General features: G+C 43.1%; 1 protein-coding gene across 3 annotated transcripts in view; it reads right to left on the reverse strand.

The window, feature by feature from the left end:
- LOC124241394 (selenocysteine insertion sequence-binding protein 2-like) overlaps positions 1–19,945 on the reverse strand; it is a 39,429-nt gene that overhangs the window by 17,456 nt on the left and 2,028 nt on the right. For 2 of the 3 annotated variants that reach the window (XM_046665157.1, XM_046665159.1), the window contains exons 3-10: positions 14,894–15,143; positions 14,545–14,668; positions 13,154–13,383; positions 10,565–10,643; positions 8,412–8,617; positions 7,110–7,232; positions 5,746–5,835; positions 4,276–4,408 (exon numbers count right to left, since the gene is read on the reverse strand). In XM_046665157.1, coding sequence (XP_046521113.1) covers positions 4,276–4,408; positions 5,746–5,835; positions 7,110–7,232; positions 8,412–8,617; positions 10,565–10,643; positions 13,154–13,383; positions 14,545–14,668; positions 14,894–15,143 — 1,235 coding nt within the window. The remainder of the gene's footprint in view (positions 1–4,275; positions 4,409–5,745; positions 5,836–7,109; positions 7,233–8,411; positions 8,618–10,564; positions 10,644–13,153; positions 13,384–14,544; positions 14,669–14,893; positions 15,144–19,945) is intronic. The other variant, XM_046665158.1, reaches the window with a different exon arrangement.

Consider the following 19,945-nt stretch of genomic DNA (forward strand, 5'->3'; position numbering starts at 1 on the left):
ACTGAGGTGCTTATAGATGAAATGACCTACAAGTTTCTTTAAAATACTTCAGGGAAAAAAAAGTAGGGTTACAGATGCAACAAGACTGGCAAAATGCTGATAATCGTTGGAGCTGGGTAAGGTGCACATGGTGGCAGAGTTCATCATATTCTCTCCACTTTTAATGATGTTTTAAATTTTCCATAATAAGAAGTAAAAAACAAAGACAAAAGAAAAATTCCCACTCCCAGATCCCGTGCCTGGCGCGTCTAACATACCGCATCTGAGGCGTGCCCAAAACCTGCATTTTCAGCCTGCTCGCAGGTAAGGCCATTGCAGGCGGTCCTGGGAAGACAGCGCGACAACACAACACTGGGTTCAGGAATGCACTGTCCACTGGTGCCTCAGCCACCGCACTCCAGCTGACATTAACTGCATCCAGACATTTTAAGATTGTACTCCAGGCTTTTAATAAAGATCACTATGACAGTGTCACATAAAACTTGCTTCCGCTGTAGCCCCTTAAGGCTATTTAGGAAATTGCTCACTATATCATTCAGCAACCCATATAAAATGATCCAAGGGAGAAACAGCGTTTAGAATCTTCAGCTTCAAAAATATCCCACCTCCACCCCCACCACAATAGCTAAAATTAAGAAGAGCAACAGTTATACCAAACGTTGGTGAGGATGTGGAACCACTAGAACTTCCCACACATTATTAGTGAGTGTAAAACAGTACACAAGCAGTTTGCAAGAAGATCTGGCAAATTTATAAACTAGATATATACCTACCATGTGGCTGAGCAATTCCACTCCCAAGAGAATTGAAAACAGCTACTCAAACACACACGTGTACACGAATATCCATAGCATTATTATTCACAACAGCCCAAAGGTGGAAACAACCCAAATGTCCATCCACCAATGAATGGACAAACAAATTGTGGTCAATGGACTATGACTCAGTCATAAAAACTAGTGAAACACTATACATGAAGATGGACGCGAATCTAAGACATGCTAAGTGAAAGATCGACATGAAAGGTCACATGTTGTATGATTCCATTCATACAAAATGTCACAGGCAAATCCACAGGGAAAACACAGACCAGTTGTTACCAGGGGCTGAGAGGATGGGGAAAATGGGAGCTTAATGGGTACAGGGTTTCCTTTTGGGGTGATGAACATGTTTTGGAACTAGACAGAGGTGGTGGTGATGTATTAAATGCCACTGAATTGTATACTTTAAAAATAGTTAATTTTATGTTATATGAATTTCACCTAATAAAAAACAAAAAGCAACTACTGATATACATACACAGCAGGAGCAAATCTCAAAAATACTGTGCTGAGTCAAAGAAGCCTTACACAAAGGGGCGTACACTGTAAGATTCCATTTCTATGAGCTTCTAGAACAGGAAAAACTAACCTATGGCAGAAAAAAATCAGAGCCAAGTGTGCTTAGGGCAGCAGCCGGGACTGGCTAGAAAAAGCCTGAGGAAACTTTCAAGGGTGCTGGTGGGCTCTACGTGGCTGGGAGCTCGGGTTACACAGAATTATCTGTTTGCCAAAACTCTTCAAATGGTGCACTTAAGATCCATGCATTTCATCATTTGCATATTTTACTTCTGAGGGAAAAAATAAGAGAACCATAAATAAATATTGAACTCTAGTTAATAAATGCTGCAACACATAGGATATAAAATATATTGAAGTGTGCAACTTATTTTGAAACGAGAACTAAAACATACTGATGGATGGCTAGATCACAGTCAGCCTACTTTTCCTGAAAGGGCCAGACAGTACCTATCTTGGGCTTAGAAACACATGCGTGCTGCAATACTTGACTGCCGTTACCGCTCCCAAACAGCCACAGATAATCAGATGAAGAGGTACCGGCTGTGTTCTAATAAAACTTCTATTTACAAGAGGTGGCCAGTGGGCCATAGTTTGCTGACCCCTGGGATGCTTATGTGACAGAAAGAAACAGCTAGCAATCGTACAGTGTAGGTGGTGAGTACAGAGTTCACTATACATTTACTCGGCTTTTCTGGATGTTTGAAAACTTTCCAGAGAAAAAAGATCCCACCTCCCCTGAAGAGACAGATCACGCTCAGCAGTCCTGAGACTAAAGCCATAGTAAACAGCACCAGTTAGGGAGGCAGACTGAGCTACTTACAGGCGAAATGATAGGACGCCTACAAGTTGCTTTAAAATGCTTCAGAAAAAGAATAAAGTAAGCTTCTTTACCATTTCCCTGGGTACTTGTATTTTCTTTTTAAAAATGCAGCTATATTTCAAATAAATAAATAAACTGCCTCAGAAGGAGGAAATATACTTAAAAGACTATACTGGCAAATGTGCATGTTTCTTTCTATGACACACTGCCAATTTCACCTGTCTTGGCTCTAAGGCAAGCTGTTTCAGAAGAGAGGATGATGGCATCAGCATTGAGCTTACGCAATGAGCTGCGTCCCCGTGCACAAGCAGGTCATTCGTTTCTATGAGATGCAGCTTCCTAAACTATACAGGACACTTACATACCCTAAGATTTTTAGGTACACAATGTCATCATATAAATGAGGAACTCATCTTTTAATAAGATCTATTTCTTAAAGTCATCATATTTAAATAACTTTTAAAACATCTGTGGTAGGGGCCAGCCCCGTGCCTGAGTGGTTAAGTTCGCGCACTCCGCAGCAGCGGCCCGGGGTTTTGCTAGTTCGGATCCTGGGTGCAGACATGGCAGGGCTCATCAGGCCACGTTGAGGCAGCATCCCACATACCACAACTAAAAGGACCTACAACTAAAACATACAACTATGTACTGGGGGGATTCGGGGAGAAAAAGCAGGAAAAAAAAAAAAAGAAGATTGGCAACAGTTGTTAGCTCAGGTGCCAATCTTTAAGGAAAAAAAAACCACAAACATTTGTGGCAAAATATTCCTAACATCAAATGTACTATTCTGTTCTTAAGTGCACAATTCGGCGCGATTAATTACATTCACAATGTTGTGCAACCACTGCCACTATCCATTTCCAAAACTTTCTCATGCTCCAAACTGAACATCTGTCCCCATTAAACAGTAACTCCCCATTTCCCCTCCCCTTAGCCCCTGTAACCTCTAAGCTATTCTCTATCTACAAATTCACCTATTCTAGATACTTCATGTAAGTGAAATCATACAATATTTTTCCTTTTATGACTGGCTAATTTCACTAAGCACAATGTTTTCAAGGTTCATCCATGTTGTAACATGTGTCAGAATTTCCCTCCTTTTTAAGGCTGAATAATATCTCATTGTATGCATTAACCACATTCTGTTTATTTATACATGTGTTGATGGACACTTGAGGTGTTTTCACCTTCTGGCTATTGTGAAGATGCTGCTATAAACACTGGCATACAAGTATCTGAGTCTGTTTTTAATTCTTTACGGTAAAGACAGAGGAGTGGAATTGCTGGGCCATATGATAACTCTATATATAGTATGTTGAGGAACTGCCAGACTGTTTGCCAAAGTGGCTGCCCCATTTTACATTTCCACTACATAGTACAAGGGTTCCAACTTCTCCACATGCTTGCCAATGCTTGTTGTTTTGTTTTTGATTATAGTCATCATAGCAGATGTGAAGTAGTGTCTCACTGTGGTTCCGACCTGCATTTCTCTAATGACTAACGTTGAGGATTTAACACGTGTTATTGGGTACCTTCTTTGGAGAAATGTCTTTTCAAGTCCTTTGCCCATTTTGTAATGGGGGGGTTTGTCTTTGTTGTTGAGTTGCAGATTTGTTATTATATATTTGGATATTAAACCTTTAGCAGATATATGATTTGCAATATTTTGCAAAATTATTGTGCTTTCAGCATCCTACCTAAAAGTTCACTGTCTAATCCCAAGTAATGAAGATTTACCCCTGTTTTCTCCTAAGAGTTTTATGGTTTTAGCTCTTATGTTTAGGCCATTGATGCATTTTGAGTTACTTTTTGCATATGGTGTGAGGCAGGGGTCCAGCTTCATTCTTTAGCACGTGAAACCCAGCTGTCCCTGCACCACTTTTGAAGAGATTGTTCTTTGTTCTTTTAATGAACTTAGCACCCTTGTCAAAAGTCCACTGGCCATAGACATGTGAGTTTATTTCTGGATTCTTACTTCTATTCCTTTGGTCTATATCTGTCTTTATGCCAGTACCAGACTGTTTTGATTACATGTAAATGACTTTTGATGACAAGAGAAAATAGTGTATCTGAAAAGAACTCGCAACCACTTGTCCGAGAAGAAAGGACTCTTACCTGAGAACACCACTGGCTTGGAGGACTGCTTTGCATTCTGGGAGTGCTGCTTCTTTTCCAGTGCTGTCAGCATTCCCCCCAAATCCAACTGTACTGGAGTTTGGCTCTTCTTTCCACTATTTTTAAAATTATTCTAAAAAGTTCAAAAATTAGTTTATTTATAATACTGTATTTTACAAACTGTGCCTTTCACTTTATCACAAAAAGTCATTACTAAAGATAAAATGAAACAAACTTAGAGACTACAAAAATCTTAAAATAAAAAAAATTGAAGTAATTAAAGAAAAAACCCAATCAATCCTGTATTATCTGCCAATATTACCACCATGGTTATTTCTTCCTCCTCCTTTCGTAAGTCTGCGTTTATATTAAACCACCTACGAGTCTGTCTACACCTCCAATGTGAATAACAGTGTACACTACAGACAAGAAACCAAGGTTATATCAAGTCTTTGGCTATAAAAGTCTGTGTGTGAGGCTAAGTGGTTGGTATTATTGCCTCCTTAGCACCATTCACTCTCCAACTGCCAAGTGAGACAGCAGCCTACCAGGAAATCATGCGGAGGTGGCCAAAAATTTACACAGGTCCAAAGCACACCCAGCAGATGAGTACTAAATTTAGGTACAAAGTCTGATGTGCTCTAAACATTATTCCTGAAAGAGCTGTGACTTGGGTTTTGAGACGGTACAGAGGGTTGTACGGGCACGCTGTCTCAGCTCTTCAGCACCTCCAATCCTGCTCTCCTCCCCCTGCTCTCTTCCCTGACACCAAAGTCCCACGGGCTGAGAGCTCACGTCAAGGCCGAGCCTACGTGCAGCAAGGCGGACAACAGAGACCTCTGCAGGGATGGAGGACGACCAAATTATAACACGCGAACACAAAGTTAATTCGCACAAGGGTTTGGAATTTTACTTTTCACCAATGTGAAAATAATTACCCCACTTTGAAAGGGAACATGACAATCCACATGCTCGAGAGGAAACAGCCAGAAGCATGTGGGTTCCCCATCTAGACATGAACCACAAGTCATTCCTGAACCCACCGTGGGGCTGGAGCACAAGGAGAATCCCCTCTTCACCCTGTTTGACCACTTACAGAGTGAAATTTTGGTGACTCTTATTTTCCTTCTGTCAGATATAACTGCCTCACAAAGGAATTCTTCTGTTTCCTGAATAAACCAACTCAACGTTTTTTCTTTAAATCAAAGTTCCAGAGGCAGTTTGTGTCCCCCTCCTTTCTGATACAGCAGTGGCAGTTACCAACAGTCTTATTAGAAAAGTGACAAAACATTTTAGCTTAAGAGCAATTCTGTTTCAGCAGACTGGACGTGTTCTCCAGTGAAGGAATGAATCAAAACAAAACCACGTGTCTCGGTACACAAACAGGGCTGGAAAGCAGTTTTTCTCAAGAGTTTAGTTCAGCAAGAAAAGTTAAGCCCAAAGCAATTGTGTTTCCAATCTAAAAATTACCTGTGGCTGCGGTTTAGACTGAAATTTCGGAGACTCTACTCTGTCTCTTCTTTCAGATGCAACTGCCAGATTGGGAAACTCCTCGGCATCCTAAGTAAACCACACACCCTTTAGCTCTGTGAATCAGAGAAGCAAATACGCCCAAAGGCGCCTTTTCCTCACTCATATTTTCTTTCTGTAATAAGTCCCATAAAAGTTCTCAAGGTGATGTACGATAGCCCAAACACCTGTAACACTGGTCTTCGGCTTTATTTTACTCTTAGAACAAATTTAAAGACGACAGTGCTAATCCCCCTGCCCCTGAGAGCCAGCAGGGGCCCCAGGGTGTGGGCACACCAAGCAGTCCACAGAACTGCCCCGAGCACCCTGGCACGAGTGCTCAAGCACACATCTTTCAGCAACTGTGTTGACTTAGGGAAACTGTCAACCTAGACTCAGAAAATGGAAGTATCCTGTCACGTATGCTAACCCCAGGCTGAAGAAGGGCAAGGGCAGCAGGTTCTACACAACAATGTTAAAATCACTTAAAAATGCCTCTGTCAACATTTCAGGTGCCTTACAGAAGTTGTGTGGGAAACAGGGGCAGAAATATCAATTATGTGCACTGTCCCAACCATAACACTCTGCCACAGTTGTTCATCTTCAAACACACAATCCCGCTATTCTCAAGGCAATGTTCCAAGAGCCTCGGAAGGCCCCAGGTTTGCAGGAATGCCCTGAGCTTGACCCTAAGCTGGGCCCAGGAAGCAGCCCTAAGAACTCTTCTACGGGCACTAGGAGCCAGGCTGCTGAGTCTGGCACTGCAGACCCAGGAGAAATGTTGTCAGAACCCAGGACGGCTCCTTGAAGGACAGGGAACGTTCCTGGAGTCCCATGGGACAACAATCTAAAGAGCCCTCTCAGAGTTCATGACAGTCCCTTGGCCAGGGCCCACGATGTATCTACAGTGCTCTAAATTTCCCTCTCTATTGAAGCTCATTACAGTAAGATTTCTGGATAGAAAAGGAGGCCGTGCACAAGCCAGCATGCCAAAGCAAGGAAGAAACAGGTGATAACGATGCTGAGGGGTAACTATTAGTACCAGGGCACACAAATGATTAGATGGCAGGACAAGTGGTTTTGTCTGTAGACCATTCATTCACTCACATGTCCACCATGTGCCCGCTAGGAGACAGGCACTGTGCTGGGACCCAAAATGAAGAAGAGATGAAGAAAACGGGTGACAGCTATTTTCTCTAACCTTGGGAAATAGTTATTAAACTGTTTTTGAGGTGCTCACTTAGGAAACCAGTGTGAACCCAAATTTCTATTCAGACAGCCCCATTTATGATGTCACAGAAGGGGAGTAATGAATGTAAATGTACTTCAATCCTTGGTGGCTCTTGCACAGTCAGGACTTCATATTTCGATTTAGACTTTTCTTTTTTTTTCTTATTCTTTCTTGAGGCTTCATTTTGTTCAGGATTGCCCCCTTGTGATGCTTTGGACTAGGAAAAAAACAAAGCAAAAATCATGGATTTTTAGGACACTGAATAGAGTGTTTAATTCCATGGATGTTTAATTCCATTTTCTACAATAAACTTTTCTTATACCTGTAATTTAAAAATAATTTTTAAAAGGATTCTGAGAAAATAAAGCAAAATCTATTAACTCAGAGTGTTAAACGCACATTAGAAAAACTGGTTCCGATGGCAACTTAGCAGCCACAGCACAGAACCAGCCAGCAGCTTGCTGTGCAGCCAGCGCCCAGATGCTGGCAGGGTCTCAGAGCTGGCGGTCTCCACATGACTCGAAAGGGGTCTCACTACCACCTCCTGTGTTCCTCAAATGCATGCATAAAGCTGTGGGAAACAGGAACGTAGGCCTGACTTCACTGTAATTGTCCCCAGCACACTCTCCCTCAATCAATGCAGAGTAAAGACACAGCTCCCATTTGTGTGGAATGGACTATGACACTATGGATATCAAAAAGGATCCTCACACTCAAAAAGATAGGCAACAACTGCAGTAGACAAATACGACCATATTTCAACCTAAAATAACCTATCAGTACACAATGCAAATCAAAGACAAAAAAAGGTTCTTCAAGAAACAAATCTAGGGATCGACAAGAATGACAGCTTAAATAATTTGAACTGAAAGACAAAAATGGATTTTGAAATGCTATCTTATAATAAGTAAATTGCAATTAACCAAGAATCAGTAACATACGCAAGATGATCACAAAATGTGGAATTCAGTATTTCGCTAAATGTACCCTTGTAGGTAAGAGCAACGTAAATTCAACAGATAAAAGAAAGACGGGGGGGGGGGGGGGTTTAAAAAATTGTAAAAAACAAAGGTTATCTCAATAAAAAAAAAAGACGGGGGGGGGGGGGAATGCAGCACTTTACACGGCAGAGCATAAGCTTTCCCAGCATCTCTCCTTTAAAGAACTCCAAGTGGCCCACAGAAGTCTTAAGACCACAGGGCTACAATGTATGTCCTCATTCACGTATGAAAGCCGCTCCTTGTGTTCTGAGGTCCTGTTCTTTTTTCAAGGTGCAAGTACAACCAACTCAGATTAGTGACTACAGTACAGAATGAAACACTTTCAGTTAGGATTTCATAAAAAATAAAAAGGTTATATGGTGGTAGAGAAGATCAACATAAAGTGTGATGAGTACCTTTCTGGTATGATGGACAACGTGTTTCTCTTTGTAGGAAGGATCCGAAGGTAAAACTTCAGAAGATGACCCACTAACATTTTTAGGGTTCGCTGACGAAGCAACCATCTTTAGATTTATCATGGAAGTAACATTTTTAGGGGCTGGTGATGGTTCTGTAGATAATGTCTGCCGAACAACATAACCCATCGGTGTCCAAGATAACTCTGCTCAAAGACAACCAAAAGTGTTGAACAATCTCAACAGTTAAATAGAAATTCCTCAAAAAATTCCAAACATGCATCACATGAGGTAATTACTTAGAGCATAATTAAATTTAGGCTATTGTTCAAAACATTCTCTTGGAAACTACAATATTCACTAAATTTGCTTTTCTTCTTAGGACATGCATGCTGAATTAACTTCTAAGGGTAATTGATTTTCCAGAAAACTAGTCTTTTAACTTTGGGGTGCAGGTGGGCAGACAAACAATAGTTTTAGTTGAAAAACAACAATCTACAATTACATCCGTGGCATACACACAGAATTAATGAGCTCAAGATCAAATTTTAGCCCTACTGACCTTGATGTGTCCCTTTGACATGAGAAGTCAGAGGTCAATAGACTGCAGCTACCACATAACTGGTAAAGCATTCTTTTCAGAACACAGCCTTAAGCACAGCAGCACTACTCCTTATATGCCCGAGAAACTCTATGTACAGACAAAAGGAAAGGACGTCTGCCAGGACCCGGGCAGGTCATGTCAGCAGCCTGTAGCTATCCCACAGGGTCAGGTGCACCGTCCTCGTCACCAGAGCTGCACATCCTTAGCGCCGTCTCTACGCTGACGATCTTTACTGAGCCACGTATAGGCCAAACATGGGAACACACGAGAAAACACACTCTGAATGTATTTGGAATAATTTTGTAAAAATGTCTTTCGTTAGGACAAGCTACTTATAAAAATTTCAAAAGCAGAATCTACTGAACTCTCTCTGAATATATTACTTCTGGGCCAGGCCAAGACACATCAGCAGTTCTCAAAGTGGGCTATGAGGCTCCCAGGACCGTTTCTGGGGTCCTCAGGGTCAAAACTGTGCTCCTGATAGAAGGAAGGCGCCATGTGCCTTGCCCACTCTCAGGCTCCTGAGCGTACAGTGGGGTTTTCCAGAGGCTGTGTGACGCAGGACAGTGAAACAGCCAAATGCTGAGGCAAACCTTTAAGAGTTGCAAAAAAGTGAAACAAGACTGCCCCCCTTGCTATAGATTTTTAATTTTGGAAAATAGTTATTTTTCATAAAAATATGCTATGTTAACACGTAATGGATTTATTATTGTCACTTTTTTTTTTTTAAAAGATTTTATTTTTTTCCTTTTCCTCCCCAAAGCCCCTCGGTACATAGTTGTATACTCTTCGTTGTGGGTCCTTCTAGTTGTGGCATGTGGGACACTGCCTCAGCGTGGTTTGATGAGCAGTGCCATGTCCACGCCCAGGATTCGAACCAACGAAACACTGGGCTGCCTGCAGCGGAGCGCACGAACTTAACCACTCGGCCACAGGGCCAGCCCCTATTATTGTTACTTTTAAGCAAATTAGTATTTTTCAAATTTCTTAGTTTTAATTTCAAATATTGATAGCTATAATGCAAATAAACAGCTCTTTGGGGCTTGTTTCTTTTGGTGAGGAAGAATGTCCCTGAGCTAACATCTACGGTAATCTTCCTCTATTTTATATGTGGGACACAGCCACAGCATGGCTTGATGAGCGGTGTCTAGGTGCGTGCCAGGGATCCAAACCTGCAAACCCTGGACCACCGAAGTGGAGTGTGTAAACTTAACCACTGTGCCACCAGGCCAGCCCCAATCTCTAGGGCTTTTTAAAGAGTACTGGGGTCCTGACACCAAAACCTCTGAGGACTTCTGGTACAGGCACTACTGAAGGCAGTCCATCAAAGCTCTTGCTTAGTCGGACAGGCCATCTCATTTAGCCCCTCTGCTCCTCTCTTACACCCCGTGCTCACAGGTGGGATGGCGTTTATGGTTAGTGTATCAACAACCCATCAGCTGTCTTAAGGCAGGCTTCAAGACAGAAACATTTCAGTTGCACTGGACAGAAAATGAACATGGGAAATAGATGACTGATTTTTAAACTAAGATTTGGTAGCCACGCTTACCTCTTGTACATGAAGATGGACTGGCGGCAGCATCAATTACAGACTCAGTCAGATTAGTATTCGTCACCACTATTTCACCCTAAAAAGCAAACCAGTTATGTTCTTACTACTTCAAATTGACAGTAATCATTTAATTTTTAAATATAGTTTCCCTTGCCATCCTTAAAACCTGCAAAACATGTACTAATCAAACTTCCAAATGTGTAAGTACATAACATGAGAAGTTACCTTACTCCCTTCTGCCCAATCTCACTCTCTAGAGGAAAAACCACCCACTGTCTACAGCTTGGCAAGCATCCCCCCACTTCTTTGCCTACAAGACAAACATCTGTGGATCGGTCTCATACAGATTCCAATAATGCAATCACGCCACACATAGCATGCAGCTTGTAAAAGATCAATCTATCAGGCAACATTCGTGTCAGCACAGGTGTGCCTACACCATTCTTACAGCTGCACTACCTCCTGAGTGAGTGTGAAAGCCCTTGTTCACCATGCCCACACACCACAGTTCCAAAAAATCCATCCAAAGGTCCACAAAGGTAATAAACATCAGCATCGTAAGGTGTGTTCCCTTTCAAAGGCACAGAAAGGTGCCAGATGCATGGAGCACAAGGCATGGAACAGCACTGGGGGCCGTGGGGACATCAGGAGAGACCTCAAAGTGACCAGCAGCACCCACGGTAAAAGAAAACTGAAAACTTCTAATTTGAATGGATTTAACATAAATTCTAAAGCTCATTTGCTTCTTAAATTTACTCACTTTGCCATTTCATTTGAGCCCAGTAATAAAAAATAAAACTATTTAAACACAGCCCATTCTTTTTGTAAATATACCCATGCTCACCAAGGCCAATGAAACATTAGAAATGGCTTACTATTCAAGAACAGTTAAGTCAATGATAGATACCAATGGCAAAGATTCAATGTAACAGTTACGTTTTCAAAAAATATTTAATGACATGGAAAAAATGCCAAAAAAGCTTTTAAAAACTTAAACACAAGTCCTTAGATATGCATAATTCCAAACTGAGGGAAATCCCCCTCAATTCCAACAATGTATCAATACAAAAAAAGATTAACCAGGGGCCGGCCCGGTGGCGCAGCGGCTGAGTTCACGCGCTCCGATCCGGCAGCACAGGGCTCAGTGGTTTGGAGCCAGAGAGCGGACCTACACCACCACTTACCAAGCCATGCTGTGGCAGGCGTCCCATATATAAAAAAACTGGAGGGAGATGGGCACAGACGTTAGTTCAGGGCTAACCTTCCTCAAAAAAACAAAAAAAGATTGCTAATAAGCATGGTTTTCTCTTTGTTGTACAATTTCAGACAACTACGTTTTCTTTTCTTTCCTTAATATTTTTCGGATGTTTCAAGACACTACTGATATAATTAGGAAAAAAGGTTTCTTTTAGACAGAAAATTTAAAAAAAGAAACTCCACACAATTCAAGAGTGTGAATGTACATTAAGGCAACGTGTATGTAAGTCTCCCGCCACGGCACAACAGGCCTGACTTCGTGTCCACATACGACGACACAGTTTAACAGGGGGCCACATCAATTGTGTCAGTCACACCCCCACCTGCCCTGGCTCCCAGTTCGGTGCAGCACTCAGGGGCTGGGAATTATCCAGTGACCACCTGTGATGAAGACATGGAGCCCAGCCAGGGACCAGAAGGGTCACACATCTGCCAAATGAAACCGTGATTCTTCCGGATCAGTCAGCCTCACTCGTCACAGCCATGGAACAGGAAAACACCATGGCGGAACTGTAGAAGGGTCCATGCACGGGGATGGCGTACCTGCACGAGGAGCCACTGCCACTGGGCCTTCCGGCCACAGCGTCCAGGCACCCAAAAGTGCTAGGACAGAAAACGGAAATCCTTCAAGAGGCAGGCAGATGGTGAGCTCTGTTCTCTTCACTGGCTCCTTCTCCTTGCCTTCCCATCCTCACTTTAGCAGAAATTTGTCAGAAGCCATTTTAGGGACTACTGATCTGATTACATTTTTTCCTGAAAAGCTCAAATCAATCTGAGAGGAAAATGCCTAAATCTGATGGACTAAACTTTGACCAAATACTGAATGTAGCATAATTTTAAAATTATTAAACAGCAAACGATGTATTTACTGCAATTACTTTTTGCTGAATTTGCTATATCATTAACAAGTGAGAGGTGCAGATAAAAAGCCTGAAAAAACAGGAAGTTACACTATGCAGTTTTAAATATTACTATTTGATAAAAATAGTATTTTCTCTGTATTGGAAAAAGTGTTGTCAGAACGCAATGCTAGATGTGAGATGTTCCCAACGGGCTAAGCAGCTGGACTCAGACAGAATCTTCTCCCCAAGGCACTATAGTACCTTCTAGTTACTGGATAAAAAGATGATCCTTTAGGACACTAGCTGTACTAGGTGCTGCAGCCTCGCTGTGAACAGTTCAGACAACACAGGAGGTCCTGTAAGTGCAGAGAGGACTCTCCCGCACCAAGACATCAGGTGTCATGCCTAAAGCGATGCCCGTGAAAGGGCATATGCCGACGAGGAAGGAAGAAGAGAAAGGACACGGAGAGGAGGAAGCTGCACTCACCTCTGATACCACTGGAGTGGGCGTCCCCCCTTCTCTTAGCAGAGAAACACTGGCTGAGGCGGAGCGCAAAGGCCCCCAAGAGGGCTGCTTTTGTGTCTGCGACATCTCACGGTTCTCTGGACTCGGCAGTTCAGGAAAATCCAACCTGGTAAATTCAAACTCAGCTTTGGAGGCAGATCCACTGTCTTCAACGATTCTGGATTTCCTGTCTGTCTGTTTATGACACCCATCTGTATTTACAGAATTAAAAGTAGGGGTGAAAATTTAGAGTGTGCTGACCTGTACTCACACTTAAATTGCAGAGCAGAAAGTCCACTGCTATTGATGCAACAACACGCTATTGTCCAAACAGCCCAGCTTTGCTGGTGTTGTCAACCTGCTGCGTAACAGTGGAAAACATAAATGACCACAAGTACCAATTGCCCTGGTTGGGCCATCAAGCCGAAAAACCAAAGCACATGCAAATTTTATGAGTAATTCTAAAGCTGATAAAATAGTTACCTTAACCTGATTGTGTAGCTGGGTATCTTAATATATATTTTAGAGTTTTGTAAATTTAAAGGTACTCCAACAAATTTCCTTTAAGTAATAAATTTTCCATATTTTAGAAGAATTTTGGAGGAAATCAAGTAGAATTAAACTTACAGACTCTCTCCCATGAGAAGTAGGTGCCCCGCCATAAAGCCCCTGCATTTGAGTCTAAGTCCAGAGTTACTACCGTTAGCTGTTCGGCCTCCCTTTCACATTTCTATGTACCAGATGGTTTATGGGCGAAGTCAATGCAAAGAGGAAACTTTATAGACCAAGTAACATAAATTATCCATGTTAGTGAATTTAGAGACCACTCTCAGTAAGTACACTATTACAAGGTTTTAAGTCATTACATAAATAGGTGATGTCTGTGATCAAACCGTGCTAGTAAATAAATTATTTCAAAAACGACACCACCAGGCAGACTCACTAACTGTCAACCACAGACTGAATGAGTTTCCAGGCCCAGAGCAGACACGTCTTCTGAGTAACTATCTGCCCCAGCTTTGGTCTTGTTTAGGGCGAGATTCACGCCACAGTCAGAAAACCTCACCTCTAAGAAGTATCCCAACAGAATATCACAGAAGCAACTTCAGGAATGAACATGGTCAACTACAGTAACAGGGACCTTACACAAGTTCTTGTGTAAAACAAGTTAGCAACGCGTTGAGGGCCCATCACAGAGCCCACAGGCAGCAGGTCCCTTCCGGGAGGAAAGGCCTCCAGGATCCCACGGGAAGGCTGACAGTGTCAGCTCTGCATGATGAACGAGCCCACAGAGACAACTGTACAAAGAGCGGTGACACTTCTGGGGTGGACAGGGCAGACTGACACAACACTACAGAGTCTGTTATCTTTACCTGATTTCAAAGCGGTGGCAGCATGAGTGGACACCTGATGTGGACCTTTAACTGATTTTATATCAGATGACATAGTTCCCTCCACCTTCTTACGGTCAAACTTTTGCTCATCATACGATTTTTTCTGCAGGAAAGATAAAAAAGTAATACATATTGAGAAAACTACCACTATAAAAAAGATTTAAAATTGAAAATTCATTAGTATTCACAATTTGACCATTTTAAAAAAGGTTAGACCAAATCAACGAACACAAAAAAGATAAGCAGTGCTTATACATCATGCAAGAACTGACCAGTCCTGTGCATTCTAAACACTATAGCGACCAACCAAACCACAGCATTTGCTAACCTTAAGCGGAGCTTTTGTGTCTTGTGGAAGAGGGCACATGTGCTCCTTCCGTGGCCTCATGGTCTGAAAACCTTGGTAACAACCGGGCTGGTGGTAATCATACTGGGAGCCAGGCACTGGGCAGACACTCCGTGCAGACTCCAGGGTGTAAGGAGGATAGGAATACGGGTGAAGAGCCATCTCGGAAGATAAATACTGAGGGGCAAAAGTTGATGCTCCAAAGGCCATATCTTCAGTATAGAATTTCTGCCTAAATAAAAAGAGTAAATTTTAGTCACAGATTTCATACCACATACCAAGGAGCTTAATATTTTGTAATAAATAAACTAAAACTTTTTATTATTTTTGAGTTCATTCATTTTCGCATTGAAATATCTCTAATTAAAAGCCAATATGGGTCGGTCCGGTGGCACAGCGGTTAAGTTCTCACGTTCCCCTTCTGGGCAGCCTGGGGTTCGCCGGTTCAGATCCCGGGTGCAGACATGGCACAACTTGGCAAGCCATGCTGTGGTAGGCGTCCCACATATAAAGTAGAGGAAGATGGGCATGGATGGGAGCTCAGGGCCAGTCTTCCTCAGCGAAAAGAGGAGGACTGGCAGCAGTTAGCTCAGGGCCGATCTTCCTCAAGAAAAAAAAAAAGCCAATAAAACCTCTGAGTATTTGTCTCTCAACCTGCAAAGAAAGATGCTGACCTAGTTCTACTTTTTCATTACTGAGCCAGAACGTCCACAATAGGACTGGATCACAGTGAGCATCAGGCGAACCTGAGGATGCCCCAACAGCTTTCCACTCTCACGCTGCCCAATACGTGGGGAAGCCTCTCTCAGCCACCCTGGTCAAAAGGGTCATGCAGACCATTCCTTCTGCAGAGGGGGCTCTGGAAAAGCCCAAATCCAACCTCCACCCCAACAATCTGCAGGGCCGCCGTCCCAGGGCCTCTGGGACCCGCAGACGGCCTACCCAGCCCTTTCCCTGCTCCAAGCCCACTGCCACATCCTGTGCTCTGCTGACTCACAGGGCCAGAGCTGCAACAGGGATGCTGTGCAAATGGTGGCCCAGGAACTGCACACGCTGCTGACAAGAGGAACACCATATGTGAACACTGCTATTGCCTCCATTTGCTCAAGCTGCTAGGCTAAACCAAAATATAATTTAACAATGACTTTTTTAGAAAATTTAGTATATGGCCAGAGGTTTCAACCATTTTACGATGAAAGCTGATACAATGACAAATGCTACGCAGCGGAGTTAAAACACAAATCTTTCATTTGTGTACATAAAATACAATCTTTTCATGCCCACAAATAAGCACCAGCAGATGTTTCTGCGCATTTCCAGTGCGGAAAATTTTCTTGTAGCAAATCAATGAAATCCCAAAGTGAGCTGGTCCACTGAAAGACAGGGAAATCCAAAGCCAATGACGAGACCTCCTATATGATCTACCAACCGTTCAGCTGTCGGGAGATCCAGGCAGAGGCCCCGCTGACTAGAAGTCATACTTCTCCTCTGCTGCAGGTAAGAGCCTGCGCCGAAGGAGACAGGGAGCCGTCTACAGGCCCGACTGCTAACACTCATGGGCATGCTCGCTGCTTGCTGCTCTCGCTTCGAGGCCGCATATAATCCTAGACTGCCTGCCATCACTGTCTGTTAATTTGTAACATTTTACATTTATAAATTATGTTTATGTAAGTTTAGATCTGGTAAGAGCTTTTACTTTTAGGCAATTAGGAATAACAATGACATATTCCTAATGAAAAGGCAAACAAAACCCCCTTTATCAACCTTTTTCTGCCCCTCAGAACACCTGCCCTAGTGCTGCTCTTTGTAGAGAAAAGGAAGCTTCAAAGCTTCGTCCATTCCCTGTGAATCCCTGCTTTACTGTGTGATACTCAGAAAACTCAATGGGGGGCAGATGATGGTGAAGAACCTGTTCCTCACAAGAGAAGATGGGCAAGGAAGATGGGTTGACAGCAAAAAGCAGTAAAAAAAGATTATCCCAAGTCCAAAATATGGATAAATGAACAGACCAATGAAATCCAAGTAAAGAAGAAAAGGGGGCAGGACCGAGTGGTGATTTTGGAGGCTGTTATCGTCCAGAAAACTTTCCTCCGTGAGTCCAGAGACCTTGGTTTGGGTCGCGGCTCTATCACAATCTAGTTGTTCACTTTGGACAAGTCATCACGGTCCTTCTTCCTCTGGAGAGTTTCCTCTCCACCCAAGGCGAATATAATTATACGCAGAGAACACACAACACAAAATGTCACAGGGACGCCCCACAGCATCTATAGGGGATTCAAATGGCTTGTCTGTAAAGTTCCAGTTGCCATGAACAGCAGATAGCTCTCAAGCACAGTAACACACCTCCTTCGTGCCCAGCACCTCGTCCTGCCCCTCCCTGTGATATCAGCAGCTCACCTCCTAAAGCTAACCTCCCTGGGGTACCTGTGCCGTATCCACTGCTCTCGCTGCTCCACCTCCCCTTGCCCCATCCCTACCAAAGGCCCCTGAGTCTATGGGGACCTCCTTCCTGCCCAGATCAGCCACCTCTTCTGCATGGCGTCTGCAGAGTTCGCCCCTTCTGTCACATCACTTGGAAAGCTCTGCTGGCCTGCATATGCAAACCCCTGCCCTCTCCCTGCTCTCACCACCTTCCAAAGGCTCCTCCAGGCCACGGCCTCCTCTGCACTCTCCCTATCTCACCTGTCAGACTCGTTCTGAGTGCAAACCTCTCGTTGTCCTCCTCAAGACTTCACATATGCACTTGCAATCGAGCACTTTCACCACCTCCAGGCCTCTATCTCCACTTAATAGTTCGCTTTTCCCCCATCTGGCACACATAAGTCCAAAATGGAACATCTGGCCCCCAAACCAGCCCCACTTCCCACCTGTGTTCTCATGAATGATGCCACAATTCTTCCCAGGTATTCAGCTGGACACCACGATAGCATCTTTCCCACTGAGAGCCATACGGACAACCAAGGAGCCTTCCTGCAGCTGGTCTCCACATATTTTGTTCTCTATTTCGAAGGCCAGGAAGCCAGTCAAAGCCTTCAAGCCCCTCTCCCTTAAAGGTGAACCAGCGTCACTAGCGTGATGATCATGACCCCACTCAAAACACCACCAAAAGCTCCCATTTCCTACCCAGCAAACCTAACTTTTCAGCTGTACCAATAGGCTTTCAATAGGCTAACAGCTTCCCTCCAGCAAGTGCACCTTCCTTACTCCTCTACTGTCTCCCAAACATATCCCGCACTTGGTCCCTTCCATCAGGCCAAGCCCTGTTGGGGATCCAGCCACTCCTCCACCCACACAGACCTGCGCCACATTGTGTTAGGACTGCTAGTTCTCACAGCTGAGAAGTTTTAACAGCATCCATTGGTGCACTGTGACATTTCACAATATATTGCAAGATGCTGAAAATACTCAGCAAACTCTTGCCAACAGCAATAGTTGCTTTGGGGAATACGACTGAACTCAGGTCAGAAGAAATGAATGCTAATTCTGGTTCTGCACCACCTATCTGAGTGACTTTGAACAAACATTTCCAGCCTCAGTTCCTCATGTGTAAAAATAACATTACACCTCCCTGCCAACCTAATGGACTGTGGCATGAAAGAAATGAACGTATACAATAATACTCAAACAAAATGAACACATCCTCATGCATGTGTTGCAAAGGATTTGTCACAAAGCATGTACTATGACAATCAACAAAGTCATTGTCCAGGGACATCACTGGGAACAGAGAACTTATTTTGTTGGCATAGCTTCTATTTGTTCATTACACCAGTAAATACACTTTCAAAACACGGCCAATTCTCTATGTCAGAATACTTCTATTAATACTTGTCTAAAAGATGAATTTGGAGGAGACTGGTACATTTTCTTCTATCTCCATCAGTTCAAGCCTATATACAACTGACAAAAAGAGGAGCACAGCTCGTGAGAATAGCCTTTCAATCCCCCTTAGCATCTAGTGCTTTCCATATAGTAGCCTTTCAATGATCAACTGCAGGTGAATAAATGAAGTCCTCTGGCGTGCACTGTTGGAGGTACTGCAGGTACACAGAGGCTGCAAAAGGCTGCCTCCTCCTTTAGGGGAAGAGGAGGGAAGGGGACACACAGAAGGAGGGAGCTAGAGTGGAAGGAGCAGGGAAGAGGAGCTACATTTGTTATGGAAAATGCTACTCCTATTTTTCATGGCGGCAAGAGAGCTCCATTTCAACAAAATCTGACTACAGCAATGCAATTCTTAACTTACATTAGGACTCACTAGCCGATAGGTTCTCAACGGTGTAAAGTCGCACCATTTCATCCCTACTTCTAAGGCTCTTGTCCCTTCTAACCTTGCCCCTCTGTTTCATGCCTCCTTTATCCTTAATTGTTTTCTTGTCAGACAGGAATACTGTCGCCAATCTTTTCCTTGTTTATAAACAGTTTTAAAAAATCAAAGCTAAAAAAGGATCAAGAGTTAAGAAACGTAATTTTTAAAGTCACATCCTTGAGGCTCTGCTTAGTAGTCTCCATCCATATTACTGCCAGAATATTGCTTTAGCTATAGCAACGTGTTCCACCTTTACTTTGGGTAACTGGAATCCCACCCAGTAGACAGCTCAGAGTCCTTGTCACTGAGTGAGGTGTATTCTGTGTTTTATTACGTGAACCACCCAAGGTTGGGAACCACCTAAATGAGACCCATGCCAAGCTCCCTGTTACAAAAGATGAAATTACAGTGGGAGACTTGGGTATGCTTACCAAAGACCTCCAGCATATACAGGCAAGACTTCAACTTCTGTCAAAAAATACAACTTTCAATATTCTCTAAATACACCAGACAACTCAATGATTTTCTTATTCTTTCCAATTTTCATTCTTTTGAATACAGTTCTAGGCTTTATATGAAGTATAAACTATTTTCAATCACACCACACAGGCATAAGAAAAATGAAACAAGTTTGACCCACATCAAAGAAACATCAATAATGACAAGAATTCTTACACAGCGTAAAGGTGATTCATGCCTTAAAAATAAATCCACAAGTAATCTACACA

This window comes from Equus quagga, chromosome 6 (genome assembly GCF_021613505.1).
Source record: "Equus quagga isolate Etosha38 chromosome 6, UCLA_HA_Equagga_1.0, whole genome shotgun sequence".
NCBI lineage: Eukaryota > Metazoa > Chordata > Mammalia > Perissodactyla > Equidae > Equus > Equus quagga.